General features: G+C 36.5%; 5 protein-coding genes across 8 annotated transcripts; 3 read left to right on the plus strand and 2 right to left on the minus strand.

Annotated features, from left to right (window-relative positions):
- The first annotated feature begins 267 nt into the window (after window positions 1-267).
- LOC141901375 (TBC1 domain family member 25-like) lies at window positions 268-6,546 on the plus strand. The gene is made up of 5 exons (XM_074788581.1): window positions 268-394; window positions 1,038-1,147; window positions 2,114-2,262; window positions 2,622-2,801; window positions 3,051-6,546. The coding sequence occupies exons 1-5, from the start codon at window positions 341-343 to the stop codon at window positions 4,994-4,996; spliced, it is 2,439 nt and encodes an 812-aa protein (XP_074644682.1). The 5' UTR covers window positions 268-340; the 3' UTR covers window positions 4,997-6,546.
- Window positions 6,547-6,666: 120 nt separating this feature from the next.
- On the minus strand, window positions 6,667-8,304 carry LOC141902398 (piercer of microtubule wall 1 protein-like). 4 transcript variants are annotated; one of them, XM_074790103.1, is made up of 5 exons: window positions 8,188-8,304; window positions 7,964-8,039; window positions 7,649-7,732; window positions 7,359-7,492; window positions 6,667-7,016 (listed from the first exon to the last, which is right to left on the minus strand). In XM_074790103.1, the coding sequence occupies exons 1-5, from the start codon at window positions 8,212-8,214 to the stop codon at window positions 6,948-6,950; spliced, it is 390 nt and encodes a 129-aa protein (XP_074646204.1). In that variant the 5' UTR covers window positions 8,215-8,304; the 3' UTR covers window positions 6,667-6,947. The 4 variants fall into 4 exon arrangements, with proteins under 4 accessions (XP_074646204.1, XP_074646205.1, XP_074646206.1 ...); XM_074790104.1 differs by having other exon boundaries at window positions 7,964-8,036; window positions 8,188-8,302; XM_074790105.1 differs by lacking the exon at window positions 7,649-7,732 and having other exon boundaries at window positions 7,904-8,039.
- A 252-nt stretch (window positions 8,305-8,556) lies between these two features.
- LOC141902386 (ataxin-10-like) lies at window positions 8,557-10,946 on the plus strand. Its single transcript, XM_074790087.1, has 10 exons — window positions 8,557-8,698; window positions 8,890-9,081; window positions 9,170-9,246; window positions 9,324-9,426; window positions 9,503-9,667; window positions 9,768-9,845; window positions 9,921-10,089; window positions 10,177-10,285; window positions 10,368-10,607; window positions 10,742-10,946. The coding sequence occupies exons 1-10, from the start codon at window positions 8,610-8,612 to the stop codon at window positions 10,921-10,923; spliced, it is 1,404 nt and encodes a 467-aa protein (XP_074646188.1). The 5' UTR covers window positions 8,557-8,609; the 3' UTR covers window positions 10,924-10,946.
- Window positions 10,947-12,146: 1,200 nt separating this feature from the next.
- LOC141902369 (protein Wnt-7b-like) lies at window positions 12,147-16,686 on the plus strand. Its single transcript, XM_074790056.1, has 4 exons — window positions 12,147-12,391; window positions 13,468-13,694; window positions 15,470-15,744; window positions 15,928-16,686. The coding sequence occupies exons 1-4, from the start codon at window positions 12,318-12,320 to the stop codon at window positions 16,432-16,434; spliced, it is 1,083 nt and encodes a 360-aa protein (XP_074646157.1). The 5' UTR covers window positions 12,147-12,317; the 3' UTR covers window positions 16,435-16,686.
- Window positions 16,687-18,457: 1,771 nt separating this feature from the next.
- Window positions 18,458-19,913, minus strand: LOC141902458 (neuropilin and tolloid-like protein 1). The gene is made up of 4 exons (XM_074790190.1): window positions 19,681-19,913; window positions 19,228-19,605; window positions 18,953-19,078; window positions 18,458-18,823 (listed from the first exon to the last, which is right to left on the minus strand). The coding sequence occupies exons 1-4, from the start codon at window positions 19,766-19,768 to the stop codon at window positions 18,534-18,536; spliced, it is 882 nt and encodes a 293-aa protein (XP_074646291.1). The 5' UTR covers window positions 19,769-19,913; the 3' UTR covers window positions 18,458-18,533.
- Between the last annotated feature and the right edge of the window lie 867 nt (window positions 19,914-20,780).

Here is a 20,780-nt window from a genome sequence, read left to right on the forward strand (position 1 = left end):
GATAATTTTTTTCAAGGATTTTGATTTCGGAGTACGAGTGGATGGTCTTGGATTTTTTTACAAGATTGCCTCTCAAAGAAAACTCACAAACAACTAAACTATTTCAACAGTTTTAGAATGGCCCATAGTATTGAATCGAAATGCCAATATAGAAATCGGATTTAATACAGATAGGTGTAAAAATGTGTTCTTTTTATTTGGGGTTCGACCCTGATTTGTTGTTTGCTGGCGAACATACAGTGCTGCCATCTACATTGAGCTGGAACAAGGAAGTCAAGTTAAAAATGGTTTTATAAGGTGTTATTTTCGGTGTATATAAGTCACCCTGTTAGTGATCGGGATGGCTAATGTATTTGGATATCAGAATCGCGAGGTGGTTCGAGTGAAAGTTAAGGTACAAATAAATTAATCATCGAAAGATCACATACGTCAAAACAAAAAGTCAAATCAAATGCAAATGAAGTCCTGTTGCTGTTTATTGAAGAAGAATTTATTTATACGATGCATTGTTTTTATGTTTGATATTTTTGGTGAACTGGTACTGCCAATTCATTCAAATCCAGATTACTAACTGCTGTGTTATTTCTACAGTTAGGCTAAGGTTTGATTGGTCTCTACCGATTACGTAATTCTCTACTGCTTCTGGCTGCTGGCACTGCCACTGGTCATTAATATTCTCTTCCTATTCAGGAATAAGGTTATATGTAAAACTAATTGAGTTTGTGATGCGGAATTTCTATTTTTTAACCGGAATACATTCAATCAAAACCTGCCTTATATTTGGTTAAGATTTTCAGGGGTAGTTTTTACCCTTCTATCATGAGTCGAGAGCTATGCACAGAACCATAGTTAGTGCCCAAAATCAAATATTCACAACAGTATTCTAGGTAACACTTGTGTTTGTTTGATTTTGGACATTCAGCTATAGTTAGTGTGAAAACTCCACTCGGGTACATTTCAAGTTCATTAGACCTTGGAGTAATCATTTAGACTAATAGTCGACAGTAAACTGATATTATACGTTTTGTATTTTACAGAAATGTGATGGTTTGTTTCAACCTGAATATAAGAAGTTCAGCGTTGATCCACAGTTGACTTCATTTGAAGTACTGCAGAGTTTGCTGGCGAGGGCATTTGACATAAAAGGGTAAGTTCTTTCTCAAACTCGATCTCATCTTCTCTGTACAAACTCTGATAAGTGTTTAGTAATGTCCGTAAATTGTTAGTACGTAGATTTCCACTCAGGGATTTGTCACAATTGATAGTGAATGAATAAAACCAGTATCAGTGACCAACCCAGTATCCATAACAATACTGAATTATATATTAGGCCTACCCAGTATTTTATCATACAGGGATACTAGGGTTGGTCACTGATACTGGTTTTATTCACTCACTATCAATTGTGACGAGTCCGTGTGGTTTTCTAGAAATTACGTTATTTGGTCAGTGTTTGGTGTGGGTTATATTTGAAATTAATTGAAATGAGAGGAAATTTGATTGAAGGTTACAAATTGATAATGATTAATAACAACAGATGACATTCTCTCCCTTAATTTACTTGACCTGATGACGTTAATATTGAAATCAATTGTAATCTCCTCAATAAAGCTTATGATGTCGTATTGGTAACATATTGTGTTATAGTTTATCCCCTCTATGCGAGGATAATTATTTCAAGTACTATCAGATCAATAGGTTCGAATCAATAATCTGTTTCTTTGAATATATCTACTCGTGTTAAACCCATCTAATAACATCAATGTATTCCTCAGTAATGTGGTGGTGACTCATTTCTCGTGCATTTAATTGATATGAATATCGTCCGTGGTTGAATTATATAAAGAATTCTCTCAGTCTTATACCCACCACTATATACTAATGATACGATATCGTGTTACACCAGTGTTATATCATCGTCATCGGAGGGTTTTTTGATTAGTTTCTCTGATAAGAATGGTTTCGTAATAAATGTGTCGGTATTACTCCCAGGGGAATGGTTATTACTGTATGATATAAAAGCTGATTGAGATATTTAGCCGTAATTAGAAAGATGAGAATACGAAGTATTCCGTTTGAACATCAAATTAGCTGTTGTAATGTTTATTTTCAGGCCGTTTACGATCAGCTATTTGTCGAAAGACACAAATCTACATGAAGTGTACACGTCGCTACTTTCCGATTGGGACTTGGACGCCGCTTTTCTGAGCGCGTCCGATCCTTGCCTACGAATTAAAGTCGATCTTAAACCGTTTGATGAAGGTAAATACAGAGATAAATCCTGAAACGATGATTGTCATTGATAATATGATGATATCACACGATAACAATGAAAAACGACGCCAAAATTTTCTTGGAGCGTAATGCTTTTATCCTATTAGTCATATCCTGAAAATTAAGAGATTTTATTTGGATGATTATTAAAATATAGTTGAATTATTGGCTCTATTTAACATTTCAGACTCATTTGTCCTTCGAGTGTTACATTTTTATTATCATTACAACACAGATTCCTCGGAGTGTTTTATCAAAAGCTGGATCAATGATGTTTATATGTTAACAGTTGTGTACTGTATGTATCATGTTCTAATCAAATTCAATATCATCTGTTCATCATTCAGGTTTAGATGATTGGGATATAATTGCGCCGACCGATGTCGCTCCTAATCAGAGAACGACGACGCCATCTAGCGCTCCGGTTGTTACATCGTTGGATAAACAGCCGTCGTTTCTAGGCAATCTCACCGGACAAATCAGTTCTCAGATCGGCAAAACGGTTTTTAATGTTCAGAAAGCTGTCGGTAAGTTTATTTGAAATATATCGGATTTCATTCATCTAATCGATAACCGGTGATTTTCAAATTCGATTATCTTCTGTATTTTTCTAATACATTACACTTTCGAATCTCTGTCTTTAAAATTCATTCTAATTGTAAATACGTTTTTTCCACGTGAATACGGATCTATCGTATTTTCTTTTTTTCTCTTTAGTCTGTACTTTTTGTACGAAATGAAGACTTAATTATAATTTCTGTATTTTTCTGTTGTAGGGATAAAATCAGACGATGATTTGTATAAACCGGTGAAATCACCGATGGGAGACGCTGAATTTCATACGTTCCTAGATGGAGACGGTCGTTTAATGCATCAACAAGCTCTTCGTCTGAGCGTCTACCGCGGTGGGGTAGAACCGTCTCTTCGACGCGTCGTTTGGCGACATTTATTGAACCTATTCCCGGAAGCGTTGACCGGTCAAGAAAGATTCGCGTTCCTGAAAGCGAAGTCTGAGGAGTATTATCAGTTGCGCGATAAATGGCGCGACGCGGTGAAGAGCGGAGTTTGTACGGAAGATGTGAAACATATCACGAATATGGTGAAGAAAGACGTCTTGCGAACGGATCGAATGCACAAATTTTACGCCGGCTCCGATGAGAATAAAAATGTCCTCGCGTTATTCAATATTCTGGTGACGTACGCCCTCGCGCATCCTAGCGTATCGTACTGTCAGGGTATGAGCGATATCGCATCCCCGATTCTCGTCATTCAGAAAGACGAGGCTCAGGCTTATTTATGTTTCTGCGCGATTATGCGCCGTATGAAAGTTAACTTCATGCTCGACGGGTACGCCATGTCGATTAAGTTCCAGCATTTGACCGAACTTTTGCAATATCAGGATCCAGAATTTTTCCAATACCTTAAAGAGCAAGGCGCGGACGATTTATTGTTTACATATCGTTGGTTGTTGCTCGAATTGAAACGTGAATTTCCGTTCGACGACGCGTGTTTCATGTTGGAAGTAATGTGGAGTTCTCTTCCGCCGGATCCGCCTGATTCCAATATAGATCTGGTCGAACCGAGAGTCGTTTTAGACGACATTATTTATAAAACCGGTAAAGTCGTGTCTCCTGTAAATGGTAATAATGGTAAATTAGTGAGGCAGGAAAGCGCGTACCAGCGTCTGAGAACCCTGCGACGTCAAGCTACGAGTCCGTGCACGAAATCACCCCCGACTGTCATCATCGAAGATAGCGAACGTGTTGTTGAGTCGTCGGATGCTTGCGGCGCCGTCGGGAAAAAAGAATCGTTGAAGTTAGATTTACGCAACGGTTCAGCGGCGAATACGACAAAATTCAGTCCGGATATAACCCCCCTCGAAGAGGAGAAATTCATCGAGGAATCGCAGGATTTTCTGAGTTTGGAAGATTCGTTTACGTCGTCGATTCTGGCGAAATCGACGAGTATCGATCGTTCGCTCGAAGGTCCGGTCGTCGTAACGTCGCAGTCGCCGCAACCGAAATTAGAACGACAAGAAGCGCTAGAACGACGCGATTCTAAGAGAGAAATCAACGGTTTTGAATCGTTCACCGATTCGAGTCCCGGCGGTGAAGGTATCGTTATTCCGGTCGTATCCAGTTCAACAGCTTCGTCTACTACTTATCTGATAACCGATTCATCTTCGAATCGTTCAAATACGTCTAGTCATCTTCATCAATCTGAATCTAGTCCCGATTTATTAAAATCATCCAACAACGGCAATAATTCACCTCCGTTTAATAATAAAGAAATCTCAGTTGATTCCAACGAGAACATTTCCAGTCCTTCGAAACGTAAAACGCGACCTCCAAATCTTCAAATACCCGATTCAAATTTTAATAAATCTGACTCGCCATCTTCGGGTAGCGAGAAATCGAGTAGTTTAGACTTCATTAAAGTTAGGGACCCATTGCTGAAATTACCTTCACCCGATTCTTTCGGCTTCGGCAATCCATTCATGATGTTTCTATGTTTGACATTACTTCTGCAGCATAGAGATCACATAATGCGTAATAATATGGACTATAATGAACTAGCGATGCATTTCGATAAGATGGTGCGCAAGCATAGCGTGTACCGCGTGCTAAACCAGGCCCAATCCTTGTACGCCATTTATTTGAAAGCCCAACAGGCAAAGCTCGATAGAAATGGAGACAGTTCTGAATACGATGTCAGCGTCTGAAATCTATAAGAATACTTAATCCCTTTAGAATCGTATCCCATAGTTATAAAGAAAGATTGGATTAAAGTGCAATGAATGATAGAAAGTTACCTTCCTTATTATGCTTGTTTCAATCGGCACAGATAGTTCTTACAATAAGGGTTTACAGGTTTTTGGGATATGACTATCATTATTGAGGTTAACTATTACAGAACTGTGAGCTGTACAGCTGGATACTGACTGGTGGATAACATTCCTAGATTCGAAAATAAACTGTAACTAATTGTAAGAAATTCCACAAATGAAAACCTAAAGTTCAAAAATTTATTTCAAAAAGTGATTTATTGAGACTTCAAAGTTGAGGCTGTATTTCTAACAGTAGTTGTCAGGTTGATGGCTGATATTGTGAATTTCTATAAACTTTTCAATTTTTGAACCTTTAGGATTCATTGGGTGTTTTCTTGATAATATTTTTCACAGATGATTGTGTTTCAATGACTCCCATAGCATTGTAAAATATTAGGTATAAACTGCATGTTTTTACTTAGTTCTCATTTTTCAAGAACTTTTGCTCTCTGTACTTACTGTACCAGATACATAACTGCTATAGAAGAGTGTCTTGTTGGCTTTATTAGTGTTCATTGAAGGCTTCCATATTGTTAGAAAATCTTTTATAATCTGTATGAGTTAACAGCTATTATTCTTGCATTAATCGTGCTATGTTGTGATATTGTCATTTTCATTGCCCGGTCTTTAAGATAATCAACATTTTTCTTTAATTTGCGCTTTAAACATTTACTGGCCAGTGTATGATACTGATATGTCACTGATAAGACTGAGACTTACGGTTAGAGATGATTGATTCTGTGATGAATACAATACACAATATGTCTGCATTCTTAAATTTTGTTCAGTTTATGTGATAACTTTTTTAGTTTCACTTGCATTTGTTAAAAGTCTAGTCGACAATACAACTGCCTGTAGTGTGTATATATTGATCGATATATTTTTGATATAGCTGTAGAATAGAATTTCATAGAAATTCTTTGAATCACTGTCTACTGGTTCTTGTCTCTAAGCATGTTGTCGGGATGAATTTTTGAATTTAACGGTACAAGTAGTTTTCGATTATCTGGCTTAGGGACTTACAAATAATAGTGTTATAATCATTGTTACTTAACCATCTATGATCAATTTAAAAAAAGAAACAGAAACCATGTTACTTAACATTTGATTATTTATGTATGAATGAGTGAGGATGTTTCAATTCCGAATAGATTCATCGTTAAATCCAGTTCGAAAATGTGGTATTCCAATTCTGTGTTCATGAAAAAAAAGATAAGGTCAGGTATGATTTAGATCTAGGAATATAATGTAGTAGGCACCGTTGTTAGAATTTGCTCTAGTCAGCTGTTGTTTTGTTATGTATAGATGTATCTTGTGTGTGAGATTAATATTTTCAATGAGAGATTGTATTATTATACATTTTGTTTTTGTTAAACTCGTGGTGTCAGGAAATACGTTGTATTTAAAATCTAAACATCATCTGGTATGGAAAATATACTTATATGCTCTACATAATTTATCATTGATTGTAGTTGATTGTGGATCAATTCTGATATTTCCATCATTTTAGAAGATACATCCATAGGTCCAAATATTCAAACAAGCATTCATGATATGTGTTTTAAAACATAGGTTGATTTATTGCTTAAGACATTTAAAATAACATTATACATATATTGAGTATGCTAATGTAGCAGTACACAGACAGGTTACAACCATCAACTTCATATCACAGACCTATAGGTTTTCAATCCATCTCTTGTAAACGTTGTCACGGCCCAAAAACAGCGAGTTGTACATAGAGTAAACTAACACATGCGGATCGAAACACATGGAAGAGGAGAGTGAGGGAGGCTACTCAACAATTGCAACAGTTTATTTCGAATGGAAAGTTTATTATCGATATCTAGATGAGAGTATGATTTTTTCCGGTATTCAGCGAATGATTTCTGTACATTCCACATTGTCCTAGATGCTGAAATAGAAGACAAACGTATTTTTTACTGCTAGTGAAGTTATATACAAAATCTATTCTCGACAAAGTGGGACTGACGAAAGTGGCCCGAGGTAAGCGGTGCCTGAGTTAAGGATCAGAAAAATAAGATAGGAAATTTAGAAAACTGGGGCCAGTTGCTCAAAGGTTGGTTAGAGTTAACCAGTGGATTGTTGACATAGTGACAATTAAAAGTTCAATGTTACTATGGTATTTATCCGCTGGTTATCTTTAACCAATTTTCGAGCAACTGGGCCCTGATTTTTCTTATGTCTGAGTTGGTTGAGGTTTTACTGTATGCATCATTAATTCTGAAAACGTTACCTCTGAGAATTTTTGTGACTTGCAATGAAAACACGTGGGCATTGTGTGAACAGTTGGAACATGTGAGCCATATGTAGACGATGTTGTTCTGTACATCGGATTATGGGTTTGTGTGCCGTACCCTTTCAGCCATTCTGAAATTATATAAAATCATTTCAAGATTTATTTGAAGTTTTCACGATTCGAAAAACCAGTTCGATCTGATCAAAGAAGGCTTAACGTATTATCTTATAAAAAAAGAACAGAGCCCTTAAGAGAAAGAATTATAGAACAAGGCAAAATGTACCCACCATCTGGATCAGGCTGTATAGGGGGTGGAGTTGGGAAACACTCCGAGCATGTAAACACGGGGTTTCCAGGGTTATAACATTGGCCTAAAAACAAAATTGAAATTATCTTATTTCCGAGGTAGCTTTAAACACAAATCTTACCATATGGCAAAAATCTTTCCAAATTTCCAAATTGGTGATGTGTAGAAATGTAACAACATCCTAGCTTTGCCATAAGGAAAAGATTTGTGGTAAAATAAATATAATTTACCATACCAGGATTATCAAATCGACCAGGAATTGATTGTATTCTGTAATAATCAGATGTTTTTGCACCTTTTGGAACTCCTCCTGGTCCAACTGAGTTTGAAGTATTCAGTTCATCAGTTGCAACATTCGATTGTTCAACCTGCTGCAAGAAAAACAGTGAGATGGAATAAAAAAGAGCCAAGACTGTTTAAAAAAGCGGTCTCTGTTGTGTGTTGTGACAGAAAACAGTGGAGCGCAATCCCTCAGCCGTTTACACTAATATTACTCAATATTGTCAAATGAATAATTACCATCATATCTCCTTCACCAGTAGCCATAATCACAGCAGCGACACTGACAAAATAGTAAATAATGAGCTGAGCCTGGGAGCAGTGCAACCTAAATGTCAAATCGTCAAATCGACGAATCTGTTTATTTATTTGCGTCGTCATAGAGATATACTATGATGCCCCCTATTAGGGGACATAGGAACGAGTTAGTATGATCGAATCCCATAATATTAACATATATATAGATTGACAAGATAAAATAAAATGGGTGTTTTGAATGACATAAATTGCAGAGAATTAATAAGAATATCCAGACCACTCACTATATAAAAATCGAATATAAGAAAAAGGTTGCCAATTTTGGGATTCGACCTACCAGTTATCGAAAAACCAAGATGGCAGCCTCCATGAATTTTTAGAAATATTTTGAATTTTACACGAAAATGTTAAATTTCGGCGATACTGGCGAATGTCAAGCGTGTCTCTCAAAACTCGAATCTAAAATTAACCTATTCAAGACAGAAAATGGAAGGTATTATTTGGAAATCTATTTCAAATTTGATTGATACGCTATTTTGGACCAGCCAGCTGCCCCGTCTGTGACCCACCAGTAAACTAAAGCATCACTCAGTGATGTGTGTTGTTAGTTACTATTATAGTGAATGTTGTGTACAGGAATTTGCATTGATGGTCATGTTTTTGGTCTCTCCTTGTGTTTTTAAGGTCGCAGTTAAATGAATGTGAGTCATTATTGAATGAATTAAGTTCAATATATGAGAGTCTCATCGAGTTCAATGGTGAAAATAAAGGAAGTTCGATTTACAGAATTTCAATTCAGATTCTTACTGAAGGTTTCCGTGCATTGAGAAATGCTTGTGCAGGATGTCCACAGAATCAGAATCTTATTTCTCAAAGGTATTGCTGTCATCGATGTTAAAGTAATTCATGTCTCTTCTTCAAATTCTATTGATCTGTATGATAAAAACTACAATTTTTTCTCTAGAGAAAAAGTTTTGGAACATATCAGGACACTGTTTCTATCCCTGGTTGAAAAGGATTATACAGAAATGAAAGATCTTGGTAATGTACTTCATAGTGACCTCCACTCTCTGTGTCATTAACATCAATGAAAATTATTTTCTGATTTTCTTCTTCAGTTTTATCATGTTTATGCTGTGGCGTTCAGTTCTTAGGAAATTTTGTCACTGGCAGTGAGCAGAACCAGAACATAGTTTGGCGATTTTATCTAGATCTATTTAAGTAAGTTATTTTCTCTGTATGCATGTTAAACTGGAAAAATAATGGCATGGATGTAGATTTGATTCAAATTTTACAGCAAATTCTTATCACTTGAAAATGAAAAGTTGAATTCTTACACGTGTATGGTGATATATAACTGTTCTACTGAAGAGCACAGATCTGAACTGATAACAACTGATGATGGACAAGTACTGATAAAAGGCATCCTACAGAGTTTAATGAAACATGATTCTGAATGGGGGTAAGATCATAGTTAATAATCTGTCCTACTTAAATTGCTGTACGATTTTGATCGTAGAATAATTTGATTTTAAAGCAGGGAAATTGATTGCTATTTTCAGTTTGTATATTATACAAGATTTATTACAGTACTGTGGATTCATGGAAGATACGTTTCATGTTTTGAATAATAGTGAAAAGTAAGCAAAAATAATCACGAATATCGTGTAGAAAAAGTGAAATAGCGTCATTCAACAGTATTATTTTCCTTTCAGATTTTTCCTGCTTGAGATAATGAAAGCCAAAGTGAAAGAGTTTGCTGAAAATGAGAAAGAAACGAAACTTCCGTTCCCTGTGTTCTGTTTATCGTTCATCCTTGAACAGTTCAAATCGAAAGCTCATTCGATTCTGGGTTTGAACAAACAGAAAACTGATGATGAATCTGTACGAAAATAACTCATAATTATTGAATTTAGATACAGTTGTCTATGATTACTAGTAACTGAGCTCTCCAACTATTCGATCTTTCAGGATTCAGTGGTTGTAGTGCATTTACTGGACATACTTTGTGCAGCGACTTCTAGACCGAGTCCTTATGATAAAGTGAAAGATGATAATGATATTGTTGCATGTTGTATAAGTAAGTTTATTAAAAAAGATGTCTTTACTCTCATAATTTATGTAGTCCGATTGATATGATTTCCATATTTTATCTATTGTAGATTTATTGAAAACTGTGAAAGATTTAGGTGAACAAGGTTGTAATGAGTTTACGCCTGTTGGGAAGGTTGCCGATCTCGGCAGTGTTAATACGGAGCATCCCGTTCATGGATTGAAACGGGATCTCATTCGACTCGTCAGTAACCTCGTCTATAAGCACAAGAAAAATCAGAATATGGTTCGGGAATTGGAAGGAATACCTATAATTCTGAACCACACTAATATCGATGGCAGAAATCCTTGTATCCTTTACACGCAGCTACTGGTTGTATTATTCATCTGTTTGCTTCAGACCATGAATTAATCGATGAACTTCTAATAAAAAATTACATTTACTTGTACTTGTACTTGTTACATATTCTTAATGAAATATCAGTTATAACTCAGTGGTGTATTTTAGCGGTGAGAAATTTGATGGACGGCAATGATGATAATAAATCTTATTTAAATGAATTGAAACTGGAAGGTGTTGCTAATAATCCCGAATTAATGACTCAATTTGGAGTAAACGCAATGAAAAAAGATGATAAAATTGTTGTGCAAAAAGTTTTGAAATGATGTTAACTAGTTGTTGTCAAATAAAGTCTTACCATCAATAAATCAACATTAAGATTCTTTCATCGTTAATAGTTTGATATAATTTTCTTCGTTGTTTTTGCGGATTGGAAGCAGTCGAGAAGGATAAATTCAGTGGTGAGGAACATTAATAAATACAAAACCACTACCGGTGTTAGAAAACGAAATCCAGTAAAAACCGAGAATAAAGTGGAGGAGTTCTGTTTTAAAATATTTTGACGCATTTTTACCGCGCTACCCGCCGAACTCCTTGATAACGTTTAGTTCAATTGATAAAGTCTGGAGTGAGGTAATGCTTTGACAATTCTGATCTTGAGAAAATAGTGATACGTAAGTATGTCTGCCAGGGGTGCGTGCAGCTGATTGAGTCGAGCGGACTCATAAAAAGACTGAAAGGAGAACACGTTCCGTAAACACAACCTTTATGTACACACCAACAACCTTGTGAGGTTTATACCTAGAAAGTTTAACAACGAAATTTGATGAAAACCGTCGTAGACCTATATGAAATATACGTGTATTGTATATCTATCATAGCCCGGGGTTAGACATTATTTATTAGAAATATCCCACGCACACAGCTCCCGGATGGATGAAAAACGATCATTGTCCAGTTTAAAATTGACATACCTGTTTTTAATCATAAAATTGAATAACGCGAAGAAAAAACGATGAAATCGAAAAGGAAGACTTTGTTTTCTACAAAATTGTTGGATCAGACGTTTTACAAAAACAGCTGTGTGACAATATATGTACCCACCCAGACCAGGTGTTTTACAAATGTAAATTACTGCGTATCTAAAGACTGATCCGTGTTATTGTTAGTAATTATAGGTTATTATAATTCATGGACTTAAACTGTCAAAACTTTGACAACATTTCAACAAGACTTTCTGTCGTGAAACCCAAGGGTTTATTCGCATTTATGAGACTAATTTCCATGCTTTGTCACCGGAACTGCGTATATTTCTATAATTGCAATTCTATTGCCGCGGGTATTTTTTCGAATCGAATTTTTGTGCCGATGGCCTCCTCCTCCTTTTGGCATAGACTCGGGCAAAATACTGCGAAACGTGTCCCGGAACGAAAGGCGGGTTTACCATGTCACAAAGACAGACGATTCGGCCAATCACCGAGCGTCGATATAAACTTGTGAAATTTACCCTAGACAGTTAACTCAGAAGTCAAGTGAGCAATTAAAAGGACAAAATGTTCATCGGATTTAAGAGGATATATCGTAGAAAAATTAACGCATACAGGTCTTCAATTACATTAATTACATAACTGTGGATATAAGCGATTAACAGTCGGATTAATTCATGTCAAAGACGGATTAACGTTTGTAGAATGTGATATGATACAGAAACATCCCCAGAATGGACTGGTCACGACTAATATTGCTAACATCAAGTCTTTTGGTTGTAATTTGCAGTTTTCTCGGCAATTGTTTGTAAGTAAATATGAATAAATCGAAGAAAAAGAAACGCTGTTGAATAAGCTAATCAAAAAGGCAATGGGATTAACTGTAATATAACTATAGCTATTCGGCTAACGGATATATATTCAACTTTCAATACTTAGCTTCTATACATTTATATTTCATTGCTATTTATAATGCCTGCGGCTTGTAAAGTATATACATATTAAAACTTATTTTTTAGGAATACACAGGAATGGTGAGTAAACATTATTCTATAAATTCATAAATGCAATTTATTCAAATCGTGATGAAAAATTAGTCATATGAGATATACGTCATTACCCTTCTCTGCATAACTTGGCAAATAGTGTAAGGTGCCTGCATTTACAGCGACCAAGTTTTAAAAATTTCCGTACATTGAAGTCATATTTTGCCTAACTACGAATCGTTGTCATAAATTTTGTTCAAATCATGTTAGAATCCAAACAAATAATTGGATGCAAAAATGACGAAATTCGCGTAATCTCTTAAAAAACATTCTTATTTTTCCCTAATTCGGGCTGCCGGAAATGTCCTACATATTCTACCAGTAATTTGAAGGATTTTTTTTTTTAGTAAGACATGATTTATTATTGATCGTCGAACTCAAAAACGACATTCAACAAATTTCCTTTACCGTAACTTATAATAAGAAACGCCGCAGTTGTTCCGAAGATAAATGCAGATTTAAATGGTCGTGACTATATCAATGTTTTACTCGTTGACGTTTGGGGTCATTCTCGTAAAACTCCTCCGCCTATCCTGAAGAATCTTTTCATTCAGAGTATTAGATGAATTAGAAAAGAACTTCTCTATTACTTCAATGTTGAATCCTATCGTTTAATAATCTGCTAAACTATTACGCGTGATTTATGGTTCACGGAAAATATCTGTTCAGCGCTTTTTGAAAAATAGCACGTGTATGCCCGGCCCTTACTGCACAGTTTGTGCGAAAACAGCTTTATATGAAAACAACAAAAATCGAATAATACTCTTTGATATTAATCGAATGAAATTCTAAGAAATTCTTTGAAAAATGTTCAAAAGTTTTCATTTCATAAATTTAGGGGTTCACCATCCGCGGCCGCTTTGGGGGCGAGGCTGATCTGCAACAAAATTCCCGGTATGACGCATAAACAAAGAGCTATCTGTCAAAATCATCCAGACGCTTTAGTGGCTATCGGACGCGGCGCTAAGTCAGCCATCATAGAATGTCAGAATCAATTTAAGGGTCATCGCTGGAACTGCACGATAAAAGAAGATGATTGGATGTTTGGACACATTTTACCTCTGGGTAAGTTTCAAATCAAAAGTTCGAAAAAATGTAACGAACGATTTTTCAAAGAATTCCAGATCACTGTTTGAAGGTGTTCTTTTCATGTGACTTGTTTTGATTTAATTCGAAATATTGTCTAGTGCTTTTTGAAGTAACTTTGCACCCGAAATAGCGCTCCGCGGATCAAAGCCGATCCTTCTCAATTGATATAATGTCTGTCTCTTGTATTTCGTCGGAGGTTCCACACTTTCTAGCGTTTCAAGTCACATTTTTGGCATTGTAAAGTAGTCGGTGATTTTGTCGTAATCCTCATTAATCATCCGCTGTCATTCAACCTTGTCTAAAAGTTGTACACATGAAAAGATATATCCAAAAACTACTTCATCAAAGGCGGGTTTTATTTTTTGAAGTATATAACAATGGGTAGGGATTACTTCATGGCCATGTGTATCACCTCGACATGTCTGGAAGGTATAAGACCCAGTCGAAATATCAAGGTTTTTTCAACGTAATTTTTGAATATGAATTTCTTTTTCGAATTGCTTAGCGCGGAAATTGATTCGTTTTCAAAGATTATGAATTCAGAATCATTTTTACACTTGCTCGAAATAAACAAGTATGAAGATTCAGATTTTACTTTTCCGTTATCTGCGAAAAAGCATCGTTATAAGTTAAAAACAAAATACGCGTAGAATGCTAGATTATGATAGCAGTTACTTTTAATTGGGGCCTCCCTGCACGCTAAGTTCGGTTTAGTAGTGCGGCCAACATACGCGTTCCAAAACGTCGTATTGTCCACGTTCATAATTCACGATTCCAGCCAGACCGAAAGGTGTTTAAAATGTCAAGCTATAAAAAGACATCAATCAAACCATCAAAAAGTGATTAGATCGAAATGGTCGTGAATCCGCGAAGTGTCATTAGATAATCATTAGAGTTCAGAGTGCTATTTATACGGACACGATCCCACAATTCACTCTCGGCGCATTAATTTACAATGAATATTCACTTTGCTTGTACGAATTTGACTTCAAGTGTCAATATTTATGATTGTCGAGTTAAGCTGTTTCTTAAGCGCTTTACAAATCGGTGCGAATCAAAAGTTTAACTAATAAAACGAATCAACTATAAAAGCATCGCCGTTACATTTACCGATAAACACATAGTACATCTTCATAAACTAATAAGGTCACAGCGCCAGTTTGATATGTGTTCATAATCGACAATCTTTCTTCGTATACGAATCATGAAAATAGATCAACGAAAGATCAATTTTTTGATAAGAAGACGATACATTTTACAAATCGAAATATTGGGTCTATATATTCGAATCTTTATACCAATGAATCGGGTAAACATGTAAAAGCTTGTTATTCGCTACAACTCAAGGTTGAATAATATACGTTTTTGCGACTTTTATCGTTGAATTTACAAGCGTCGTACGCCACATGCAGTATTTACGATGGAATAATTTTACTATAAACATGTCAAACAACAATAACCTGAGAATAATTCTGATCTCATAAATCGCACCCTGTGACCTCTTTCCCAGGTAGTTTTTGAACTTTGGTCGTTAAATTGTAAATTTTACGATGCTTAGAGCCATAACTCCCATCCTATACAAAACTATTTAAACAGTTATGTATTTAAGATCTGCTAAACTATTGATATAATTTGACAGACAATGATTTAAATGATATTTCTTTGAATTGTCAAAAAATGTGTTTACCGGTCTCATCGTAAAATCGTCTTCTTTCTTTTTAAAATGAGATGTTATTATTTTGTATTTGTAGCGAGTCGAGAAGCGGCTTTTACGAATGCTATCAGTTCTGCGGGTATAACATACGCCATTACGCAAGCATGTAGCATGGGTAACTTGAGTCACTGCGGTTGTGACAGAAGCAAGATGGAGGGCCGTCTATCGCCGAATAGTGAGTGGAAATGGGGCGGGTGCAGCGTGGATATCAAACAAGGAATTAAATTCTCAAAGTGGTTTGTCGACGCTCGGGAAAGAAACGGAGATCCGAGAGCTCTAATGAATTTACACAATAACTGTGCCGGAAGACAGGTTCGTCCGTATTTATGTCTATAGTGTTCTAATTCAAATACGTTTTTCCCACTGCGAGCGATTATGCAAGAAAAAGATATCGCGTATAGATATATGATTTCCAGTGAAAGACTTGTTTACAATTATTCTTTGCAAATTTGATATTATTGACTTCATAAAATGATATTGTTTCGAACTTTTCAGGCAGTGAAAAAGACAATGAGACGTGATTGTAAATGTCATGGTCCTTCCGGTTCGTGTAGTATAAAAACGTGTTGGCTGAGTTTGCCATCTTTCCGGAAAATAGGCTCCCACCTAATGGACCGATACTGGAACGCGAAGGAAGTTGAACCACACGTGAATAAAAAACGGCCTCATAAGCCGCTGACTTTAAAACTGAAACGTGTCGTCAAAGTGCCGAAGAAACAACGTCGAAGACGCCGACCGAGAAGAACCGATTTGGTCTACTTGGAAAGCTCGCCGAATTATTGCGAAAGGGACATGTCAGTTCTGTCCCCGGGCACTAGGGGGCGCCAGTGTAATCGTAGTTCGAATAATAAAATGAACAGTTGTCATTTGTTGTGTTGCGATCGAGGATATAATACACATCAGTACACACGAACTTGGCAGTGTAACTGTAAGTTTATTTGGTGCTGCGATGTCACGTGTCAAATTTGTCGTCAAGAAACTGAAATTTACACCTGTAAATAGTTAAATTCAAAATCTTACAGGACTCCCTCGTGGCAATCTTTAATGTTCAGCTCTTATTAGGATATTCAAATTTCCACAGAACAGGACCGTTTGAGAGTGGATTTGATTGGTTGAATATCACGTTATGTGTCACATGCGCAATCATTCTCCACAGTGATTGGATGAATTCGTTCGGACACAGCGCCATCTATGGACCTATTTGGATTTCGAATAAATCTTCAATGTCGTGCTTTATTCATTCAAATTTCAACATCGATCGTATATAAAATGGATGTAACACATAAATGCATTCAGCAAGATTATTTCTACTTTACTTCGATAAAGCTTATAATCCTTTTTTCACTCTGAAAAATGTAAATATATACCTCAATGTAAAATGTGTAAGAAATGTAATTGTCCGTATGCCATTCTTAATGTTTCAAACAATTTTTTCTGAAACAGGGGACGAGAGACTTCAACGAACTTGGCCTGGTTGCTCAAAAGTTGGTCAAAGTTTACCATCGGATTAATACCAAGGAGAATACAGTTATAGTCGTTATTGTGTCAGTTATCCACTGGGTAGCTTTAACCAATTTTCTAGCAACTGGTCCCTGGACTTAACTTCAGACTGGGTTGATATAAAGGCGAATTTTGGATTTCGTACTTAGTCGACTAAGTGGCCGAAGCTAATAATCGAACGCACTCGGTCCTGACAGCGTCGACCATCATGGAACTGTCCAAACTACAGCGACCGTGCTCAGTCGCGTGGTTCGCTATTTCCGGACTATAGTTGCAACTGACATTCGTTTTCGCTGAGTTTGCAAATAGTCGACTGCGATAACCGAAGTTCGCCTAAATGACACACGGTTCCGGGTTTGGCAGCATTTATTCGCAGAAACCCATCAGCGGTCCAGCGTCTATCTCTCTCTCCGCGCCGTGAACGTCTAACGGAGAATAGAAACTGCGATGATCGATGTAGATATGTCTGAAGGTTGGCACTTTGATTTAATTCAGATCAATCGAAAAATGATGAATTATCCGAGCAGTGAATTATTCGTCAAGAAAATTATAACAATCGTCGACAGCCGGTTGACGAAATAGACACAAATTTATCCATTCTGAAGCCGTATATGAATTTAATGTCATTAATCAAGATCTGCCTCATTAATCACTCGGAAACGTTAGAACCCGACTGACAATCATTGTCAGAGTCAGAGACAATCACCAATATCCTGTCTTCCGGGGCTGTGACTCACACGATCAATACGAACAGTCAAAACTTTTAGATGAGTTCCCGAGTGAGAAACTGTTCGACTGAAGGCGAACTTAATGTGAACACGAATGAAACGAAATGGAAGCAATACGAATATACGTAATATGTATTATTTAAGTGAGCGGCAAAAATTGAAACCAACCATATTATCTCAAAAATGATTTTATTAACGATTACAATAAAGATTTGAAGAAATAATGTATCGTATCCACGGGAATGATAATTTTTTCAGGCGGTCTGGTTAAATTTGGAAGATTGGCACTAGATTTTAGAAAAACCATTTATAACGAAGCGCATATGAGTGGCATAGAAGCACACATTAATCACGGTCATGAAATCTTTACTAGTTGAACACGATATATTGACAGGCCTGACAATACCCTACCACTGAACTAACTCTATCCTATACGTCTTGTCGTCAGAGACACCGACACAGTTCTTCTGACATCAGATGATTGATGGCATTCTTTAGTTATTCACGTTTTTGTGCGCGCGTCTCTCGTTTGAAAGCCGAATGAAAAATTTAAAAAAAAAAGAAAAGAAAAAGACGCTTTCTCATCCAGGATATTCATCGTATGTGGATTCAGAAACTCATCCGCTAATAAACACCAATTTTTTACTTTATACATTTAGACATCATAACAATTGCCCGCGTTGAGCGTCGTGCTCAATTCTACTGCATGGATTGTGTTCTTTCGAAATAAGTATGAATTATAAGATACGAATTCAGCGAAATCATTACCACGATAGTACAAAAAGAAGTGTTCGCCAAAAAAGATATGATTCATATATTGCACATTTCATTACAATTAATTACTGAAATTTAATATAAAAAACATGTTTATTGTCATTCACGTCCTGCATCCGGGTCACTTGCATCTGACGGCGATGATAATGAATTTTGAGCCATTAGTTCGGTATTCAGCGACCACACGGAAGGCCTGTAGTATTTTCTAGTCACCGGATAGTCACTCGTGCGCTTCAGAATTTTGTCGAGATTCTTTGATTCGTTGCTGTGACTGAGATGGATACAGCATCTATAACCGATGAACGCTATTGCTAATGTCACGAACAATCCAGCGAATGTAGTTCCTAGACCGACTTTCAATGTATTATCCATGTCCCAATCAATATCTTCTGTAAATCACCAAGGAGTAATATCTCAATTTATCAATTATATATATACTATTAATTCATTTGCATTATAATATATTATCTACAGTACAAACTGGGAAAGGTGCAACAAAAAGTCGTTTTTGAAAATACCTTTCTTCTTCGTACAATGTTGGCCTTCATCTTCCAACTTCCAACACTGACCGATGTCGTCACACTTCAACGTATCATTTATGCATATGTTGTCGTGACATGCGAATTGGTCCGGTTTACATGGCCCTGAAATATATCACCAATGTGCCATCTATACTAATCCGCTCGCAAACGAAGTTAAGTTCTCTGGTGCCAGAATATAAAATCTGATGTATATCATCAGAGTTTTCGCCATCTATAGGAAGCTATCGATGAAAAACCGATAAATACTTTACCTTCCTCGAAAGCGACGTACACAATTTCAAAACCAGTCGTTCCAGAGTTTTCGTCAGTGACGAAATGAATCATAACTTCGGATCGGGAGGATCGTGTTGTCAAAGGATTCAAATCGCCACAAAGATCGTTATTACTGATGAGACGTTGTGAAGACGTCAAACTGGGTCCATCGTATACCCGCAGGTAATCCACGCAAAGCCCGTTCCGCGCACTTTCCACACGGAACCGTCGGAAATGGAGAGCAATCCTTTTTCCCGGGGGTACTCTGATTTTAAGAGAACAGTCAAGATTATCCGGATAAGTCAAAGACAGACTGACCTCAATACGTCCAGTTTCACTCACTGGTATCTCTTTGTTACAGTTTTCCGTCAAGAAAGCTACAGGAAAGAGAAATAAGACATTTCAATCCGCGGATACCATGTACTGATTCAGTGCATCTGAATAATACTTACTAGATATTTGTAAGCCATAACTCGTAGTTGGATTACAGACATAAATAATGAACCACGAAAATAACTTCATGATCGTCACGATTCTCATTTTGTCACTTTATAATAACTCACGGCAGTCACTGCGGCGTTAACGGTAGAATCACATCTCAATAACATTCAGTAAAATTTCGTGCTGTTGAATCTTGGCGACGGATTTTTTCTCAGCGTGACACTCGACTATACACGGCACGTATAGGCCTTATCAACGGTAATAATGCATGAACTCTACCGCATAAAACCAAAACTCGATATTTATCGGCAATAAACAATCAAATATTTGCTATCACCGATGGGCTTGCGAAACTGGTTCAAATTACCGAGATAAGAATTAAAGTGTGCCTCTAATGGATTTCCTTAGAGTAATTTTGTTCAAACCCCTGGGGTGTTGGGGAATTAGTCGAACTGGTTCTTCAATTGAAAAATTTCCCTTAATATTAAGTTCAAACGATTTCAATTATAGAGAAGATATTCTGGTTTTTTGTATTCGAAGCCTTTGCGTGAGTTTATAACTAAATTATATACTTCCTCACGAAATGAGAAACTTCGTTAAGAAAACGAGAAAAAAAGAAAATATTCTTGTATTTATTTTATTGTTATTATATTGCAATACAACATTTCAAAAAAATTACCCTTTTCAGAGAAAACGTATTAACATATTATATATGTCATGTGAAAACTCAATGCTTCCAAAATGATATGCTTTATCAGTAAAATACCCTGCTTGGTGGATTGACGAGCAGGAATTTTTTCAATGAGAACTTGATTTCGTTCCCTCAATCTCATACGAATGTTGCAAGTATTCGTGTATATTCTAAAATCACATACAGTCAGCCCCGATATAGGATTTATAGGTGTATAGAGAATATGGCTGTAGAGATCGGGGGAATTATAACTAGTTTCAAGACAAAAGTACACATGTTCAGTTCTCTGAAAAAACCTGATGTTAAGCGAGGATCGGATGACGGTCGATAGGGAGGCGGTAAATCGGGGAGTGACTGTAAAAGTGGGGGTCAAAATGTGAAAGTAAAAATAATGTATATGGATAAAATTGATCCTCTAGC

This window comes from Tubulanus polymorphus, chromosome 3 (assembly GCF_964204645.1).
Source record: "Tubulanus polymorphus chromosome 3, tnTubPoly1.2, whole genome shotgun sequence".
NCBI lineage: Eukaryota > Metazoa > Nemertea > Palaeonemertea > Tubulaniformes > Tubulanidae > Tubulanus > Tubulanus polymorphus.